The sequence below is a fragment of the Coptis chinensis genome, chromosome 2 (assembly GCF_015680905.1).
Source record: "Coptis chinensis isolate HL-2020 chromosome 2, ASM1568090v1, whole genome shotgun sequence".
NCBI classification, from domain to species: domain Eukaryota; kingdom Viridiplantae; phylum Streptophyta; class Magnoliopsida; order Ranunculales; family Ranunculaceae; genus Coptis; species Coptis chinensis.
The window spans coordinates 111,897,436-111,918,278 of NC_141457.1; the positions used below are offsets into that span (position 1 = coordinate 111,897,436).

At 36.2% G+C, this 20,843-nt stretch overlaps 2 protein-coding genes across 2 annotated transcripts in view; both read left to right on the forward strand.

The window, feature by feature from the left end:
- Nucleotides 1-7,758: 7,758 nt before the first annotated feature.
- Nucleotides 7,759-9,995, forward strand: LOC147520704 (F-box/FBD/LRR-repeat protein At1g51370-like). The gene is made up of 4 exons (XM_086592217.1): nucleotides 7,759-8,101; nucleotides 8,236-9,194; nucleotides 9,298-9,462; nucleotides 9,552-9,995. The coding sequence occupies exons 2-4, from the start codon at nucleotides 8,313-8,315 to the stop codon at nucleotides 9,768-9,770; spliced, it is 1,266 nt and encodes a 421-aa protein (XP_086448343.1). The 5' UTR covers nucleotides 7,759-8,101; nucleotides 8,236-8,312; the 3' UTR covers nucleotides 9,771-9,995.
- A 1,108-nt stretch (nucleotides 9,996-11,103) lies between these two features.
- LOC147520705 (senescence-specific cysteine protease SAG39-like) overlaps nucleotides 11,104-20,843 on the forward strand; it is a 51,481-nt gene continuing 41,741 nt past the window's right edge. The window contains exons 1-2 of the mRNA XM_086592219.1: nucleotides 11,104-11,259; nucleotides 11,423-12,123. Coding sequence (XP_086448345.1) covers nucleotides 11,205-11,259; nucleotides 11,423-12,015 — 648 coding nt within the window. The 5' untranslated portion in view covers nucleotides 11,104-11,204 and the 3' untranslated portion in view covers nucleotides 12,016-12,123. The remainder of the gene's footprint in view (nucleotides 11,260-11,422; nucleotides 12,124-20,843) is intronic.

Genomic DNA, 20,843 nt, shown 5'->3' on the forward strand with positions numbered 1-20,843 from the left:
AGCAATGAATGCTGAAGGTGATGATAATGTTGAAGGTGATGATGATGTTGAAGCAATGAACACTAGTACTGGTGCTGTAGCAGTGGATGGGCTTTATGTTGATGAAGGAAACAATGTGTTTATTAGTGATGATGAAGCTGACCATGGGGATGTTGATAGTGACTATATAGATTCAAGTGATTATGAAAGTCCAGATACTGATGAGGATGATGGTATTAGAAAAACCAAGAAGTTTAGGTACCCTAGTTTTGATCCCAAGACTGATGTATTTCATGTGCAACCAAGACTAGGGATGGTGTTTGCATCCCCTAATCAGCTCAAAGATTGTTTGAAGGATTTTGCAGTTGCTCATGGGTACCAACTTTGGTTGAAGTTAAACAACCAGAAAAGAATCCTTGCATTATGTGCTGAGGATTGCCCATTTAGACTATATGCTAGTTGGATGACAAGCAAGAGAAGCTTCCAGATAAAGTCCTATATAGAAGAACATAAGTGTTCAAGGATATTTGATGTCCGTGATTGCTAACCTGTAAATGGATTGCTAGGATATATGGAGAGAAGATACTGAAGTATCCTAAAATGAAATTGAAGGATTTGAAAGAGCATATTATGCACAAGTTTAAGCTTGATGTGACATTGTGTCAGTGTAGCAGAGCTAAGCGCAAAGTTCTAGATGCAGTGGAAAATAGGTTGGCTGGTGTATATGCAAAGTTGTGGGACTACCAATTTGAACTAAGAAGGAGTAATCCTGGGAGTACTATTGAGATAGAATTATTTCATCCTACACCTAATGAACCTGCAGTGTTCAAGCGCATGTATATAGGGTTTGCTGCACTTATAAATGCATGGAAGAGTGGTTGCAGACCAGTTATTGGAGTTGATGGATGTTTCTTGAAGGGGTACTGCAAAACAGAGCTACTGGCAGCCATTGGTAGAGATGCAAACAATCAAATGTTCCTAATAGCATGGGCCGTTGTAGAAGTGGAAAACTCAGATAGTTGGATATGGTTTTTTGGATTTCTTTGATGCAAGACTTGGGGTTATAGTGAGGTCGGTCTTGGGTTGACTATTATTAGTGACCAGCAAAAGGGTCTTGTACAAGTGATAAAAGACTATTTGCCTTTTCGAAAGCAAGTAAATTGTGCCGCACATGTATATGCCAATTTCAAGAAGACATTCCCGGTTTCTGATTATAAGTTTATGTTTTGGAAGGCTAGCAAATGTGGGACTCCTCAAGAGTTTGAACAAAACATGGATGAAATGAAAAAGTATTCGAGGATGCATATCACTTTGCATGGTGAAGCAAAACCCAAGACAAATTGGTCAAGAGCTTTTTTTAGCATGTTTCCTTGTTCGGATTATGTTGACAACAACATATGCGAGACATTTAACTCAACAATAGTGGAAGCAAGGGAAAAGAACATCATAGAAATGCTTGAGGATATCAGATTGCAAGTAATGGCTAGAATGCAAAAGAAGATTGCAGCAATGGCTAACTGGAAGACTGCCTTTTGTCCTATTATAATGCAAAAGTTAGAAAAAAATAAAGAAGATCATAGGTTTTGGGTTGCACATTACAATGGAAGCAACTCATTTGAGGCCAGGAAGAACAAATATGAGGCCTTTACTGTGGATGCAACTGCTATGAGATGCAGCTGTAGAATGTGGGAAATGAATGGCATCCCATGTCCACATGCCATTTCAGTTATGTATTATCTCAACATTGATCCATTGCAGCATGTATCTAGTTGGTATAGTGTGGCAGAGTACAAGAAGATATATAGTCATGTGTTCTGACCTTTGAATGGTCAAAACATGTGGCATAGGACAAAAAGGCTGTTATTTTGCCTCCCATAGCAAGGAGGATGCCCGCGGAGACCAAGAAGAATAGAAGGAAGGAAGGAGTAGCAATGGGGATTTGGAAGAGTGACACAAGTGGGAACTGGAAGAGTGACAGAAGACAAGGCTTCTCATCAACTATGCAGGAAGGGTAGGAAAATGCATTGTTCTAGATGCAATAGTGAGGAACACAACATAAGGTCATGCAAGTCTACAGACCCACCACTTAGAAAGAAACAAGTGAGTATGCATTTGTCTTTTACTTTTATAAGTTATTTTTACAAGTGGTTTTGATTGTATTTAAATATGTTAATATAATATTAGGTGAGGAAGAAGAAAGGAGAAGTGAATAATGTCCCAGCTGAGGATGCAACTAATGAAGGGCCAACTAATGTAACAGCTGAGAATGGCAGTAATGAAGGTAGGTGTACAAAAGGCAGAGGTACAAGGGGTAGAGGTCAAAGAGGGAGAGGAAGAAGGGAACCAGTCCCTATAGGCTTTGGAGTATACACTAGTCCTGAAGGAGAAACTTACATCAATGTGAGTCTTCTAATATATTTAATGTATTTTTCATTTATTATATTTTGTGCATTATCTTATTCATAGTGTATTATGTGTAGACTGCTTCAAGATTGACACCCTTGAATTCAAATGAACCATCTCCAAGTAATGAAGGGCCAAGTACTTCGGATGATGAGAGTGCAACTAATCAGCAACCAAGTACAAGGGTAGAGGTACAAGGGGTAAAGGTACAAGGGCTAGGGGTGAAAGAGGAAGAGGAAGGGGAAGCAATGAGCCACCATTGTTCCACTTGGTGTAAACACTAATACTATTGAAAGAGAAGTGACATCAATGTGAGTGTTTTAGTTTAGTTTTTCAATAAATTAGTTTGAGTGCATTGGCTTATTCATTGTGCATGGTGTGTAGATCGCTTCAAGATTATTTGTTCCACTTGCACCAAGAGTAAGCTGTGTCAATGGGTGATGGAGTACACATATTACCTCCAACTGGAAGAAAATATTTTAATGTAAGTTATTACTTTAAGTTTTTATTCATTTAAGTGTCCGCAATTTAAAATTTAGTTTAGTTTATGTCTTTATTCTTTAGTTTAGTTTGGTAAGTTTTATTAATTATGCTTTATTTCTTATATAGCCACCACAAGAAAGGAGAGTTGTACAAAGGAAGACTTCAAGTGCAAGTGATCAAGTTGGAAGTAGTCAAGGGTCAAATAATACACCACTTGGAACTTCGGGGAATCAAGTCGCAAAACAAGACAAAGATAAGGCATCCCACGAATTATTTGGTAAAATTGATCTAGCTCATTTTGGTGTTTTAAGAGTGTATTAATGGAATCTGTTTCAAACTTGTTGCTTTAATGAACAAGTGTCACGTTTTGTATGTTTCTCTCAAATATGGTCATGCAAAGAACAAGTGTCATATTTTGAATGTAAGAAAACAGTTTTTTTTTTGGTCAAAGAGAATGCTTTAATGAACATATTGAAAACTGATTTGACTAATGTCTTGTAAATAGTGTTATAGTTTTAATTTTGGACTTTATAGTTGGTGATAATTAATGGTGTTTGGTATGCAATCTATAAAACCATCCTAGAGGGGTAGAGGTTGTATGCAATAGGTTTAGATTCGAAAAAACAATGCCCAAGGGTCAGATGATCCATGTTGAGGGTAAGGGAGAACCCAAAACTTTTGAAAGAGCATTGGTTGCAGTTTGGGACCTCATCAAAACAAAGGAGGGGAAGAGAGTGTTCATGGAGGTTGTTTATGAGAATGATGTTATTAATTTGAAGCCTTGTGATGGTTGTGGAAGGGTGTGCATCATTGAGCCATTTGGAAGAGGGAGAGTCAAGTCGACCTAGAGAACCAAGTCCAGAAGTTCCACCTGGATTCGAACATAAGCTCAGGAAATCGCCAAGGTTACCAGCAGCAGCAGTAAATGAAGCAGCAGTGAGGGAATCAGCACCAACACCATCCAAGCAGCAAGTTCAAGAGGTTATCCGGTCTTTTCGCTGCGGCTTTTATCCCGGGTTTTGTATGAAGTCCAAGAAGTTTAAGAAGTCTAAGTCTAAGAAGTGAACCGATGTTTGATGTGTTGTTTGATGTGTTGAAGTGTTGAAGTGAACCCGATGTTAGGTTTATCTAGGCAGTGTATTGTGTATTGTGTCTTGTTCTTGTTTCTATGTTTTGATGTTTTTTTAGCTTGGTTGTCTTGTTCTATGTTAAATTATCAAGTCTTTTTTTTTTTGATAAACTTTCCATATTATATATTAAGCCTTAAAGCCATAAAGGCACAGAGTTTGTCTCCACCATACACATTGGCAGAGCTGTGTAGTGTAGTGATGTTTAACCCTGATACAGAAACTTAAAGCCACAGGTTTTTGTAACATGGTTACACAGGGTTTTCTGGTTTTTTTAAAGACCAGGCTACACAGGGTTTCATTCACAGAAACTTAAAGATACAGAACATTACAGAAACCAGGCCATACAGAAACTTAATTCCATTTTCATTCCATTTTCATTCCAACTCTACAAGCCACAGAAACTTAAAGATACAGAAACCAGATAACTCTACAACTTCATTCCATTTTCATTTTCATTCCGTTTTCATTCCAACTCTACAAGCCACAGAAACTTAAAGATACAGAAACCAGATAACTCTACAACTTCATTCCATTTTCATTTTCATTCAACTCATTACATTACAAAAACCATGTTACCAAACATTACCAAAACAACAGAATCCATGTTACAGAACATTACAGAAACACAGAATCCAGAGAACTCTATAATTTCATTCCATTTTCATTCAACTCATTACATTACAAAAACCATGTTACAGAACATTACAGAAACACAAAAACACAATGCACTTCACTTATTAACCAAACAAATACTTGTAAAGCAAGAATACAATGACCAAAATCAAACAAGTTTTCTTCGTCTTATAATTCTGGCATTCCAAAGCTGTCACCTTTTTCTTCAACTCTGTTCTCTTCTTCTTCTCAGAGTAAACAATTACATTCAATTTTCCTTGCAACTCCACCTTTTTCATGTTAGCTTCCTCCAAACTTTCTTTCAATTCGTCAATCTCTTTGTACAAATCAATGAACCTTTGCTTTGTTGATTTTGGAACTTTGTCCTCCCAATCAAAGTAGCCACAATCGTGAGTTTTGTAATTTGTACAACCAAAAAATCTTCTTCCCAAATTTCCAACAGTCTTTGACATTACTAAAGGAGATGGCTCTCCACAAAAGCATGAATGATTTGAATTGATAGAGGTGGACGACATTTTGAACTATTCAAATTGATAGTTAGGGTTTCAAATTGAGAGTTAGGGTTTTCAAATTGAGGAAGAAGGTTAAACTTGCAATTGAGAGTTAGTGTTTCAAGTTTTCAAATTGAGGTACCACCAAGTCACGTGTATTTCAAAAATGCCACATGTCTAGATGGCCGGACACGTGGCATAGGCCGGTGGCCACATCAGCAAAAATTGACTGGAAATACTTCCAAGTCGCAAAGTGAATTTTTTTTTATAGTACAATGTAGTTTAGTGCCTAGAAAATTGTATAGTATCCAAAGTGCAAAAACATGTATAGTACATTGTATACTATGCCAATAAAGTGTAACTATTTCATATTAGTAATATGCGCTTACTGATCTGAATATGGCTATTATAACTATTTCATATTTAACTATACAGAAAATTAGTCTAGAGGAGTTAGTTATAAATATTTAGTAGTCCTAAGACTCCTCTTAAATTTGTTTTGAATTTAATACCCCAATTTGACCAGAATATGGAACTAACCACCTGTTATCCAACTTTATCAGGAATAGATGAAAATATCCTCACTTGGAAACAAACATAACCGACTATCTACCGAGTAACATAGTGGGATACAAAACAAAAAATTAAATTTCACACAAAAAATTCACTTATAACTACCTGCCTTCACATTTAAAAATGCATATAATGAAAAGAGGACATCTAGGGTGCATCGAGTGTATGAGTCTTGTGAGGGAATGAGAGCCTTTGGACAATACTTTTTTGCTACAATACACCAAGATTTGTGCCTATATGAGTGTCCCGTGATGCTATATTAATCGAGTACACCCTCAAGCACACTAGCTTTTCGGTAATGAAAAAACTAAAAATATTATGCCTCCAATATTTTGTGGAGTCATTTGACACTAGTCGTTAAGTCTAAACTCCAAACCACTAGACACTAAATCCAAAATCTTTATAAACTAGACCCTAAGCTTAAACCTTAAACCTTAAGACACTAAACCCTAACCCCTATAAACTAGACCCTAAGCCTAAAGCCTAAATCTTAAGACACTAAACCCTAATCCCTATATCCTAAATTTATAAACATTAAACTCTAAACCAACCCGTTTCATTTAATAGTAGTTAATCAAACCCACAAAATAAATAATCAAATGCATTTTGTATCTGCATTTTAAAATGCGTGGTGTGTATGCATTTTAAAATGTATAAGTTTATAACGTGGTGCATCTGCATTTTAAAATATATAAGTTTATATGAGTTTATAACGTGGTGCATCTGCATTTTAAAATGTATAAGTTTATAACGTCCACATTCGGATGAAAACAGGTAGTGTCAAATTTAACTTTTGGAGCAATACACGGTACTTTTTGCTAAATTCTATTCAAACCCAAAATCTACTCTTTTTGTTCTAGTAGTTATTTTATCTAAAAGTAGTTATCTTATTCAATCTTTATTCTGGTAGTTATCTTATCTACAAGTAGTTATCTTGGAAGGGTGAAAAAGAGAATAATTTATATTAAAAAATAACAGGTGGCACCTGGTCTCAAGTCAAAAGTTTAGATTCTAAAGATTTTCTATAAAAAAACACTTATGGCGAATAAGAACAATGTAGGGGTATTAAAACCCAAAAAAATTATGGATAGGGCTTTAGAGTTGTTTTTTTTTTAAATGAGACTCTCTAGCCCAATTTCTTGTTTAACTATATACGATTGAAGGATACTACTAAGTTTTTTGTTTTTTTTGTAAATTAAAAAAAAAAAAATCTGTGCGGAGAAGAGGGTATGTAGTTAAATATACTCTTATTCAGTTTGGCAGTATTGGATTTTTGGGGTGAAGGAATGCGGAATTAAGTACTGTACTAAAGTTAAGTGTGTAAAAAACCAAGTAAGCTGGGGTTAAGGTATACCCCACCCACTTGATATTATTGTAAAAGGTTAAACCTTACAAGCGTCTTAAGAGTTAGATAATTGAAAGGAGGAACACAAAGACACTATAAAGGAGGAACAAAAGACACTATATCGACAGTTAAGTGTTAATCGACCATTATGTAAACTTGTTTTGAAGTCATTCCTATAGTAACAAGCTCAGATTCGGAATCCTTTTGCAGGTCTTAACAAATCTAGTACGAAAAGACGGGAGGAGATCGAAAGAGGGGATGGAAATAAAGAGAAAATTATAGGTTGTTTAGCAAAATCACTAAATTTCTTTTCATGGTTTCCTATTTACCCCTATTCCCTAAGAGCATTTTTAGGAGAGATACTTTCCTAACATCAAACACCAAATTCTTGACCAAATTCCCAAGAATTTGGTGTTTTTTCATTTTAAGGAGAGTCACATGTTGATTCCAATTTTGGTGCTATATCAAATTTATCACGCGTTTTTTCGGTTTTTTAACACTGTATGGGCTTGGGCTAGAATGTAGACTTCAATCACGCGATTTTGTGAAAACTGCACAAGAGATTTGATTGAGAAAAAAAAAAAAAAAAAAAAGAAAAAAAGAAAACAAAAAGGTACAGGCAGTTTTTGAAAACCGCGTGGGCTTGGGCTTCAGTCGTGGTTGTGAGAAAGCCGCGTAGGCTATATGACGTAGTTTATCTAAAACCGCGCCATTTGATATCAAATATTTGATGTTGTTCCTGAAGTTGGTTGGTGTTTTTTAAATTTGGTGTTTGGTTTGATTCAAAAATTTAGTGTTTTTTGGGTTTCTCTACTAAAAATGTTCTAAGTGAATTCCCTAATATATTTCTAGCATAGAACAATCTGTCCAAAACATGAGTGGACAACTGAACCTGGACATCGGCCCGTGGAAAATGGGTTGCGTTTTCTTTTGGGCCTTCACTCCTTTTAGCCAGTCACGGTTCCGTTCGATATTTTAGGGGTTGGGAACACTGAGCAGACACTTGATAACCTGTTTTTTTTCTTTTTTTTTTTATTTCTCAAACACGAGAATCAACGATCAAGGTAAGCTCTCTATTTACTTTTCCACCGATTTCCTGCTGTAAGTTCTATTAAAAATAAATATCCCACGTTGGCTCTATTTATTATTATGTTTTTTTTGAGTTATTAAAGTAATTCATGCCTAAATGTGTTGACAGGTCTGAACCTACGATTGCGGGTACTAGGTGGAATCACTTTGTTCCCAACTTCATCTTAAATAAAATTTGTGTGTTTCATGACAATGTTGCAAAGTCAATTTGATGACCAGAACGTTAGTGTAGGAGTGGACAGATTCATTCGTTTGCCACTACCTCTAATCTATCATATTGTATCGTTCCTTCCAGTTGAAGAAATGGTTCGAACATGTGTTCTATCCAAAGGGTGGAGAAACGTTTGGTCTACTGTCCCCTCCTTTCATTTCAATCACGACTTATATCTATCCAAGGAAGAACGCGATTTCTTTAAATTTGTCGAGTCGGTACTATTGCGACGAGATGGCTTGGATATACAAAAATTTTCTCTTTCCCTAGGATACAAACCCAGGTCAGGTGATTCTAGGGTCAATTCGTGGATCATTTATGCGTTAAGACATAATGTTCAAGTTCTTCATATAAGTAATGATAACACATCTATTGCTTGGACTCCTCAGATATTCACTTGTGAATCCTTGAGAGAATTCAAACTGCATAACGAAGACCTAAAACTTCCAACTTTGATTTCTTTACCTGTTCTCACAACTCTACATCTTAGCTCAGTTGCGATTTTGAATGGTCATCTACACGTGGCCTTTTTTTCAGCTTGCCCTTGCTTGGAGACATTAATTCTAGAAGAATGTGAGTTTGTTAACTGTTATACGTTAACCATATCTGCTTCTCAACTTAAGAATTTGAGAATAAGTGGCGTAGTTCCTGATTCAGTTGTGATTTCTACCCCAAAGCTTGTATCCATCGAAATGATCAGAATTAGGAATACATCCATTAGGTTCACTTGTGAGCTAAAATTTATTTCTGATGTGAACTTTGACATTGAACTTGATCAATCAAGTGAATCAACTGCCCTACTAATTAGCACTGTGAGGAATGCACAATCTCTGACACTGTCTACTTTGTTCCTTCAGGTAAATACTTGTACAACTTTTCTTGTTTTCATTCAACGAGTTGAAAATCTATTGTATTATGTATCGTTTAGTCTTACTGTATTTTGTTTCAATTGTGTCTTAGCCAATCTATGTGGAACTGGAAAACGATCCATCTTTATTCAGTTGCATCCAGACTCCATTTTCTAACCTTAAGTGGCTGAAGATTGGAACTCTGTTCAGTGACAATGATATTATGTTGATCAAAAATTTACTCAGGCATTCTCCTCAAATTGAATATGTTATCTTGGTAAGCGCTCAGTTGTTGATACTAAATTCAGTGGCTTACTAGTAAATCCCCGTCCTTCTTTTAACTTTTATCTAATGATCATTGTCAAGGGGAAGTATGAAGACTATGAATACACCAACCAAGTTGAGCTGTTTGAAGAAGAGGATATGATGTCTAACTGCAAGCTGTCACACCTCAAGTTAGTTGAAATCCAAGGGTTCCGAGGATATGAGAATGAAGTGAAACTGGTCAAGTTCTTTCTGGAGAACGCAACAGTTTTGGAGCAAATGTTTATCATGGTTTCAAATTCTGATAAACGGAGATCGTAGATAACCAAGAAATGATGAAAATTGGCAGAAAACTACTGAGACATCCACGGGCGTCATCAAGTGTTGGAATCCTGTTGTTGCAAGACCTGTAATGGTTTATGTCCACTCTCCACATTCTGTAATATTAATTTTTCTTTTTTCAGGCCAGTCAAATCGTTTGAACATGGTCATAACCTCACATATAAAAAAGATGTTTATATATTGTCAGCCAAGCTTTTGAAATTATGTTGCGCACCATAGTCCAGAGGTTCTGCATGTGTTTTGTCTGTTTTCTTTGAGACAGTGCTTGCATACTCTGAGATTGGTTCTTTCTGATCCTTCTTGTTTGTCGTGGAAAAAAATATATCTCAATTTTAAGTTGTGCTAAATGTCAGACATGAGTACTCTTCTCTCACAAATGCCCATTTCTCTTTTCTTATACAGAAAGATTACGGGAAGAATGTAATCAGGTTACTTTTTCCCTTTTGAAGGATGGAGAAATTTCGATGTACTGTTGCCACCATTGGTTTCGTTGTGGACTTGAGGACTAACATAAATTCGTGGAGTCTGTGCTACAAAGAACTTCCTGTCTCAGACTCTCAGTAGAGTGCATGAAGACTAGAGTACTACAGTGTTGTGAGATTCATAGTCTCTTTCCAAGAAGCTCATCTGTCCCCAGTATAATTTCCATTCCATGCATATAGTAATAACAAATTAGGAGTATCAGGCTATCACGACTCAGGAGACCTTACTAATTTATCTACCCAATAAGTTCGTTCAATAAGACAAAACTTGAATATTGTACGTCGTTGTCCATAGATCACTAATGTATAGTTTTGTATATTTCAGCACAAATATTTAAGTGCTAAATTGTCTATTTGCTATTCAAATCATCTGTGGTTCCCCGGCACTCAATTGTGAAAGTCTCATTTTGGTGTCAAAGTTAACAACACATGACTAAAATTCGTCTATATAAACAAGGACTAGGAATGTGCATACTCACTCAATTACTTGAAACTTGAATCCTACATATCTACAACTCTCAAAACTACACCCCCTACACCCCCAATAGCTTGTAGTCATGGCTTCTTCACTCACATGGCGGTGCATGAGTTTGGCGTTGGTCGTTTTGGCTCTCTATACAACTCAAGCTATGTCACGTAACCTCCAAGAATTATCTATGGAAGATAGGCATGAGCAATGGATGACTAATTATGGTCTGGTATACAAGGACTCCGTTGAGAAAGAGATGCGCTTTCAGGTATTCAAAACCAACGTCGAGTACATTGATACTTTTAACAAGGTTGGTGATCGAACTTATGTGCTGAGTGTCAATGGCTTTGCTGACCAAACCAATGAAGAATTTATAGCATCTCGAAATGGATACAAGAACTCCCTGAACGAAAGTCTGGGACAGCGTTCAGGTAATAAAATGTTACAGCAGTTCCATCTAGCATGGATTGGAGAAAGAAAGGAGCTGTCACACCTATCAAGGACCAAGGCCAATGCGGTAGGTGAACATAGACTGATAAAAACATCACTAAACTATCTATTGTTACATCCATTAGTTGCTCCTGGTTTTTTCACTTTTTGGTATACTTATATTATTAAATAGACATCACCTTCTAGCTGTTTGCTAACAATTTTTGATGTCAAAATACTCAAAAATACAGGAAGTTGTTGGGCATTCTCTACTGTAGCTTCTATGGAAGGTATAACCCAACTCTCAACAGGTAAATTGATATCTTTGTCTGAGCAAGAGCTAGTCGATTGCGACGTAAACGGTGAGGATCAAGGATGTGAAGGTGGTCTCATGGATGATGCCTTTGATTTCATTGTACAAAATCATGGTCTCGCTACTGAAGGTACCTACCCATACAAAGCTATTGATGGAGCTTGCGATAAGAAAAAGAAGCCTCCCATGCAGCTTAATATCACTGGCCATGAAGATGTGCCAGCCAATGACGAGAAAGCTCTGTTAAAGGCAGTTGCAAACCAACCTATTGCCGTGGCTATTGATGCCAGTGGATCAGCCTTCCAGTTCTACTCAAGTGGTGTATTCACAGGAGATTGTGGCACCCAATTGGACCATGGTGTCACCGCAGTTGGTTATGGAACAGCTAGCGATGGTACCAAATACTGGTTGGTGAAGAACTCTTGGGGGACTTCATGGGGTGAGAATGGATACATAAGAATGCAACGTGATATTGGCACTGAAGGGGGTATCTGCGGTATTGCCATGATGGCATCCTACCCAACTGCCTAGTAAGAAATCCTTGAGAATATGGATCAAATTATGTGTCTGTGATTAGTCCTTTATGTTTAGGCTGTAACTACTGTATTCTAAGTAATTATTAAGTTGTGTCCGTGTAAAGTATGTTCATGTATGTAAATGGCGTAATTACTGAGCAATGTACATTGTTGGTAATAAACATCTTGAAGTTGAGCTTTCCCTCCACATCATAGGATCAGAATGAAATAATTTTCAAAAGAGCGATTCGCAAACAGAATTTAATCAAGGCTCAATAGGATTCGCAAACAGAATTTAATCAAGGCACAATAGGCCGCTTAGGAGGGCATTGAGGATATTATGTTCCCTCAACGAAATCACCACGTACCGTTAATTACTGGAGTAGCTTTAAGTCATAATGCTTTGCATTAGTCGTAGACTCGTAGTTTATGACTTACCTTCATTATGTGAGTCTGCCCTTAAGATTGAAATTTGAAAACGCTTTGGTTTTTCATTTTTATCATTTCGCAACAGTTTAAGGCAATACAGACACCATCCGATTGAAGCATGAAGTACAGAATGAATAGTTCAAGTACAAGCTGTCTCGCCTCAAATTAGTTGAAATACACAACTTCCGGGGATCTCAGAACGAAGTGAAAGCGGCTGATTTTTTCCTGGAGAATGCTGTATAACCACAAAATGGTAACATCATGCGGAAACCAATTGTGTATCCTCGAGCATCACTGAATGTTGAAATACCACCATAAAAAAAAGAATGTTGAAATATTGTTTGTGCAAATCTGCAATAGCTGTAATAATATTAACCTGTCATATGAAGTGGTGAACTGCAAATGCTCAGATTTAATTTGGATACAAATCCAATGGTTATAGTACAACCTCGTCCTCCAGTGCATCTCAGCCAACATTAAAGTCTAAACTGAAATAATAAGTGAGGCAGACTTGCAGACTTGCTTATTAAAAGTGATATACTTTTCTTTGCACATCCTGAAGTTGGACAGTCTGAAATTCTATTTCAATTTAAAAATTGAAAACAGGCGCTCTTAACATCATCCTATGAACCTTCAAAGTGTTCAAAGTCAATCTGTTAGCATATCAAATTCAAACCTGTAAAACAACACTAGAAGGAAGTGTTAACATTCAAATTGTTCAGCATGAAATCACTAATGTGGCTTCTCCTACTTCTCAAGGTGCTGAGGTTGATGTTTGTTCTCTTATGGTCGTTATTCCAACTCAAGCTGATGTGACTACTAACACAAATGTTAATGTTGCTAGAGCTTTAGCTACTAAGGTTGTAGTTGGTACACATAGAGATATCGCACCAGCTAAAAGATACTCATCAAGATGTTGCTTTTGCACATATGAATGCTGAAATTATTAATGTTGATTTGAATGTTGGGGTTCAAGTGGATACTGTTCCAGTACTAGTGGATGTTGCTATAATTGCAGACATAGTACAAAATATCCTGATATATCGCGATATTTGGGGATATCTATCCAGATTTCAGAGAAAGATATATAAATATCACGATATGTTCAGAGATATATACAACTGCAAATATCGATGATATTTTGATGATATTTGGCGATATTTGGCGATATTTTGTGTATATAATAATTTTATTTAATATTTACCATTATATTTCAAATAAATATAAATAATATATCATGATATATCAAGAAATATCCACAATATCCACGATATTTTAGATATATCCACGGTATTTACATGTGAAACAATGTCAAATATCCCCAAAGAAGGGGATATTTCCACGATACATATCTAGAAATTGAATATCGATAAATACTCATATCCTGATATTTTGTACTATGATTGCAGATACTTCCCAGAACGTCATGAATGGTGAGCAGGCTTGTGCTCCCATGATGAAACAGCAGACGAGATATAAAGTACAACCTATCTCTCCACATGGAACAAGGTCGAGAGTTCAAGGAGAAACTCAAGCTGATGAGGAATGGACCACGGTTAGGTAAAAAAGAAGTAGCAAAGAACCCTCTCCAAGTGTGGTTAGGGAGCGCGTTGCTGGAGAAATTAGTCCTACCTTAGCTATGATTAAGCAGGCTTCCAAGACAAAATCTTGATGGATACATCAAGGAGATTTCAGATGATACTCTTGGATTAATATACGCTTGCGGTAAATGTGGGACTTTTTTCTACAATTTCGAGTATGCACAGAAACATCTAAAGAATGATCATCCAGTCTTAAGGGATAAACTTTTGTTTGGTGGCAGACATTAAATGTTTTTATGTTGTAAACTCTTTGTGTGTATACCCGAGTGGGTTATGTTCATGAGCTTCTCATGATTGTTAGGCTTAGAGCCTAGTATTATTGTAGTGAAGATTCTCCCTCTAATGATCATACTCTTAGGGAGATATGTAACTCTTTGAAGTTTAATCAACAGGTAGGAGTTTGTCTCAACCCCGTAACTTTTTCAAAAAAAATATACATTTTAAGTGACTACTTCGAAGCAAGGGCGAATGACACGGACATGAAAAAACTCGAGGAGATGCCCTCGAGCTCATTTTGAATCAAGACCATTCTTTGTTCTTACAAATCAGCCAAACGGCCATGAAGGCATGAAGGACTCATTCCAACCAGATTTCATATGCTTGCACTGTTAATACTTTGGTCACAGCAGCAAGTTTATTATGCAAGTGTAAAAAGCATTCCAGCTACAAGTTTGAAAACGAATTGAATGACTATAAAGTTAGAACATCACCAGATAAACTGTTATGATCATGCCACCAACATCAACAGTTCATCTATATTCAAAGTCTCTGTTTTAATTTGTATATGCAAGAAACGTTTCTTACGGATTTCATTCTTCTCAATCAACTACCCAACTAATTAGTATTTTTAAGAGTGCACAGTACCTGACATTGTCTACATTGTCTGCTCAGGTAAATACTTAGAATGCTTTTATTTACTCTCATTTGACCAAATTGAAATATGGTTGTATCAGATTATGTTATTTTCTTACACTCTTGTTTTTCTTGTCTTAGTCAATTTCTGAGGAACTGCACAAATATCTATCAATACTAACTTGCGACAAGACTCCATTTTCTAATCTGAAGTGGCTGAAGATTGAAACTCTGTTCAGTGACCATGAAATTGTATTGATCAACAGTATAATCAGTGTCACAGCCCAAATTTCTAAACAATTAAAAAAAATGAATATTTGAAATATAAATATCTCAAACATCACTTGGTTCAATTGTCTAAAAACCCAGGCTATGACGGGGTGGATACAACACATGTCAAAACCTAAAACCCACATCATAAAAGAATCTTAACAACAAAAATAATCTCCAAAATTCTCTTTATTTCTTTATAAAAAAGTCTATCTTCCGTCCAAATAAACATCAAACCACTCTAAGAATAACAGGTCTTCAACATCGTATTTTCATGTCATATGAAAAGAAAACTATGTTATTACATACTTCCAAAAGAAACAGACCTAACAAAACTAACGGACTGCTCCAGGCACGAATCCCAATCACACACCGCGGTTCCACTGCCTTCCACCTATGTTCCCAAGAACACACTCACGTTGCCAAAACAAAGCAAACATGGGTCAGCAAATTGAATTTCTTTGGTATGAGTAGACTAAATACATATAAACATTTCAAACTTTACTTATCCAACTAACACTTTAAATCTATCATAACCTAATCATTCTCACTTGGAAGCGGGTAGTTCCATTATCTCAACCCAAGATAGTTTCTTCCCAAGCAAAACTTCCATTTTATTAACTTCCATTTTATTAACTCATTCTAATAACTCCTTTTTAGTATCTAAATAATTGCATTAACACTTACCGATATCCACGGCCGTATATAAGGGTAGGACGGCCCCTGCACAAAATGTTATTAAGTCCTACCCTCCCAAAAAGAAAGTTAAAACTTCTATATAATATGTGTAGATATCCTATAGGTATTCGTATAAACCTAAACACACTCGCGATAATCAAATCAATTACTCAATTTATTTTCTTATACACATATTTCACAAACTATGTATCTTAGGTCATTCCCATACATTCAAGGAATACCTATCATATCACTAACGCCATTCATAAGACATTCAATGAATGCCCCGGGTCATTCCTCGCCACATTCAAGGAATACCCAATCATACATTCCCGTGCACACTCAAGGAATACAACTAACCCAAGTAAGCTTAATACCTTAGTTCCTCTACAGGGTAGTCCAAACAATCTGGTCATTCACAAGACATTCAATGAATACCGGGTCATTCATGGCACATTCAATGAATACCCATATATAACGCTAACGGGTCATTTATGGCACATTCAATAAATGCCCACCTAACCTATGACATCAACAGTCATAAAACTCAATTTCAAAACTTGAGGCGTGGAGAGTTCTCAAAGAGGTGGTAAATTTGTTTACGCATTATTGAAATTTATTATATATATTATTTCAGAGAACGAAAGAGTCTTGATTCATGTATTTTTGGTTTACGCGTTATTAATTATATGGATGTCTAAGTGTCATAACGTTGCATATCATAAAATACTACAAAATCATATAGTAGTTAATACACATACACACGTATAGATAACGGTCTTAGCCTAAAGCCAAGCATGCTAATAGTCCTAGACTTATCCTAATAGACCGAATCATAATCCGAGTTAAAAAGTCAAATTGGGTCAATTGGTCAAAAGTCAAACTCTGGTCAAAGTCAAAGTCAACTCTGGTCAAAGTCAAAGTCAACTCTGGTCAACAGTCAAAGTCGACCTGCTAAGGGTCAACAGCAATCAACCCAGTCCCAAACCGATTTATCTAAGCTGACCAAGTTCAATAACTTAAGCCTTAACCCGGCCCATACACTGGTTTGGCCCAACTTGAAGATCCACTTAAAATACTATGGACCAGCCCCAAAAACCAAGGCCCGAAATCGAGGCCCAAAAGTCTAAATCCTTAAAGACTCACCTTAACGGCTTAACCCATTTTAATTCAAATGGGTCAGCCCAAAATAAAATAGAACCTGGCCCAACACTCTATTTAGTTTGGCCCCAAAACAAAACAAGTTAAGGCCCAAACAAAATCAACAAGTTTCGGCCCAAGGCCCAACTTGCCCAACAGGTCGTCCTCTTCCTCCAACCTCTCTCCAGCAGCTCCTCTCCACCGCCAGCCACCACCGTATTTCTCCTCCTCCTCCAATTCCATCATATCGGTTTGACTCCTCCTGAAAAACCCCACATGCCGATATCCAAAAACTTAGATTTCATTATAATGCGAAAATCTCAAACCGACGCCATTAATGGCTTCTCAGAGCTTCACAACACTCATACCATGATTCCACCACTACCAATCATTCCCCGACGACAACAACTCATCTATTCTTCACCAAACCACAACCAACAACCAAGGAAAATACCACCCTTCAATTCAATCAACAGCAAAAGAAAACAAATATATGACTTCATCAAAACAGTTTACTCTCGCGGCAATCAATAAGTTTTGAGTCCATGTAATAATAATTAACTATATCATTAACTGGAAACTCGATTTCATTCCAGGTTAAACAAAAAAAACAAATCTTGCGAGGTTACAGTTTATCTGTTCCTGCGTTAACAATCTTATGTATTTCTTGGTTTTATACCATTTAGTTCTAACAATCACACGCGTATACAACCACATTTCCGACCTTTACAGTCGACAGAAAAACGATGATTCAGCACTAAACAAAAATTTAACAGAACATGTCATGTTCAGACTACTCACAGTTTTTAAAACCGAACAGCTTCCCGAAAGCGATACCCCGAAAGATCGAAGTCGACTGCCCGAAGAACTCTTCCTTTTCTTCTTTTAGCCAAACTCTCCCTTTTTTTCTAAAACCCTCGCTGTATTTTTTTTTTTCAACCCTATTCTGTTTTCTTTCTGTTAAAAACAAAAACCCCCGAAATAGGGAAGAAGGTTTATCCCATAAACCCACGTCTCCTATTTCCACTAACACTTATCCTATTTTATTTTATCTATTATCTATTATTATTATTATTACTAGTAAACGGGCACGTGCGTTGCACGTGCTAGGAATGAAAATTGGGGTAGAAAAATCAAAGGAAAGAATAATGTATAATGTAAAATGTTACATATTACATTTGTCTGAATGGATTATGTAAAATTGTTTATATTCAAAGAACTTCAATAAGAAAAAAAAAACGAATGAATACGCTAGTTTTAGTCTTTGTTTGATTCCATTATCTTCGCTTTTGCGATGTCGCTGAATAAATATATTTGAAGAGGTATTTAACCTACCTGTAATTTAGTTAGTATGTAATTAGTATTGTATATGGCACAAACAAATTTACCTAAAAAATACGTATTATGTTGATGAAGTTTACCTTTGTGCTGCTAGTTGTGTAATTCTTTTGTGGTGCATTTATAATTGATGGAGCAACATTGTTGGATTTATATGTGTGTACTACCTGTAAGATATAAGAATACTACATCATGTTGTGCAATATAATTTATATTCTAAACTGAAGAATAAAATATCTAACAAAAAATGCAAGAAAAGTAGCCTTTTTCTTTTGATTGTATTCAGAATGATCTAGCGAATCCATTTTTTTTTTTTGTTTGTCGTTAATTATTTTGATCGGTTTAAATAAGTAGGTAGCTTGGAGGGTTGATAGCTAAAAAAAGCCATTTTTTGTTTGTCTTATTTAGGAACGTTCACATTTAAGTTGGATATAATATGTGGACTGAATTGAATGTGTAAATAATAGTTTTCGGTTAGATGGCTATGTGGCAAAATTACAATTTAAAAGTTTTTAATATAATGTGGATCCATTTCATGTGTATGGAGATTTAATTATTCAAATGATGGAGGGTTGAATTTTTTCAATACATTTGTATGGAGGTGTCAAAAGAAAGAAATTATGGATGCTAGGTGCATTGCTGAATTACATCTGTGTCATCATTCTGTTAGTCGCACATTAATTTGATCAATTGTTACATTGTTTATTGGTCCCTATTCTAAAAATGTTATTAGCAGCACCAAGCTACACATTCAAAATTTTGCCAGGTTTCGGGATTCCACTTGATTAACATAATGAAATGAAATGTTGGTTATATGGTCCCAATTTATGAATCTTTTTTCCTTGGCACCAAGCTGCAAATGCCATCCATCAATTTTTTTGCGTCATGATGGATTGGGTTGTCCCATTTTTATATATTGTTCTGGGCTGAGCATGGTAAATAACTAATTATTGAAATATTGCCCAACAATGGCGGAATCATGGATTGCTATGGATGATGAACTTTAGTATGAAGACTTTGCAATTGGGTGATTAGGTTCTGTGTCGGCGGAGTTTCGTTTGAATTGTGAAGCATGGAATGGAAAGTTTAGTAAAAATCATTATAAACAATAATTAGAAAGGCAAACAAAAGGCTGTATAGCTTAGTGATAGAGTGTAAGTTACTGCAAAATGTGTTTTTTTTTTAGATTTAAGAACACATGGGTTATGTTTATTATGTAGAAGAGTTTTGTGTCTTTTGGGTTTTAGGAGATTGGGTGTGTAGTAATTTGGGATTCTATAGTTCTGTGTGAAAGTTTGTTGTAAATGTTTTTACTGAGTATTTTATGTTATTCCCATAGGAATATGTTGGCATATTTAACTGGTTTGTGTTGCATTTTGTAATTGCCTATATGAGTGAAACATTTATCGTCTCAAAACAATTTCTCGTTTAGAATGTTAAGATGGCATTATTTATGGGTCAATTCACCTTGAGTTGATGGTCAACTGGGAAGTTCTATGGTATTGCAACTTATTTAGGTAGGACACTTACCTTACCTTATACATAACTGAGATTTTTGACAGCAGGGATCACTTACCTTACCTTACCTTATAGAACAACTATTTATGTAAATCCTATGGCATCACCATGACATGGCAGAGCAAATCTAGTAGCCATTAGTAACATCATTGTTGCTTTACAAAATAAATTCCAGCAACAAAATATCTAATAACCATAAGTAATAAAACAATAATAAGTTGAGAACAATATTAATAACGACATGCTCGAAGCCATCTCCATCATTTTGTCCTATAACTGTTAACATGTTCCAATCTTAAACCACTAAAGCAAAGAGACAAAATAAGTCGACAACACTCTTGAACCACTGCCACCTACACTACTACAAAGATGACACACCGGTCTACACACGGATCTGAACCAAAGACACTCACCACATTCCTAGTACCAGCCATCGGCAAAGAAGCAAATGAAGCACTTTGGAGTCAGCAAGAACAACAATAGTAGCGGGGCAGAAAACAGCACCTACCACGCAGCAGTTAAAGAAAGCACCAACACAGATAAAGAAGGGCAGCGGCAACACATACAAAGAAGAAAGGCAGAATCAAAAGCACCAAGTACAAGATAAAGCAATAACACCCAACACTCAACACAATATGAAGGCATGAATGTAACACTTGTATTCCCTCCAACTACTCTATCTGTTTATTAGTGGGGTGTTGTAAAAATATTTTGCTTATTAGCAGGGCCTCTCTGTGGTGTTAACGAAAGGAGCCGACCTATATTCGAGAAGAAAAGAAGAAGGTCAATTAAGAATAGAAAACCCTAGGAGTTTAAAAGACGAAGCTTACCCCTTAACAGATGCTTCCTCAGAACCTTCTGAGTGCTTGGGTAGTGAAGGAGTATTACTTCTTGTTTCCTTGATGACGATTTTAGGTCTTGGACAATTCCGATTATTAAATCTGAATAAGGAAACATATCGAAGAAGTTGTGAATCAATATGATGTCGACTACCCAAGTATGTTACTTGTTTCTAACA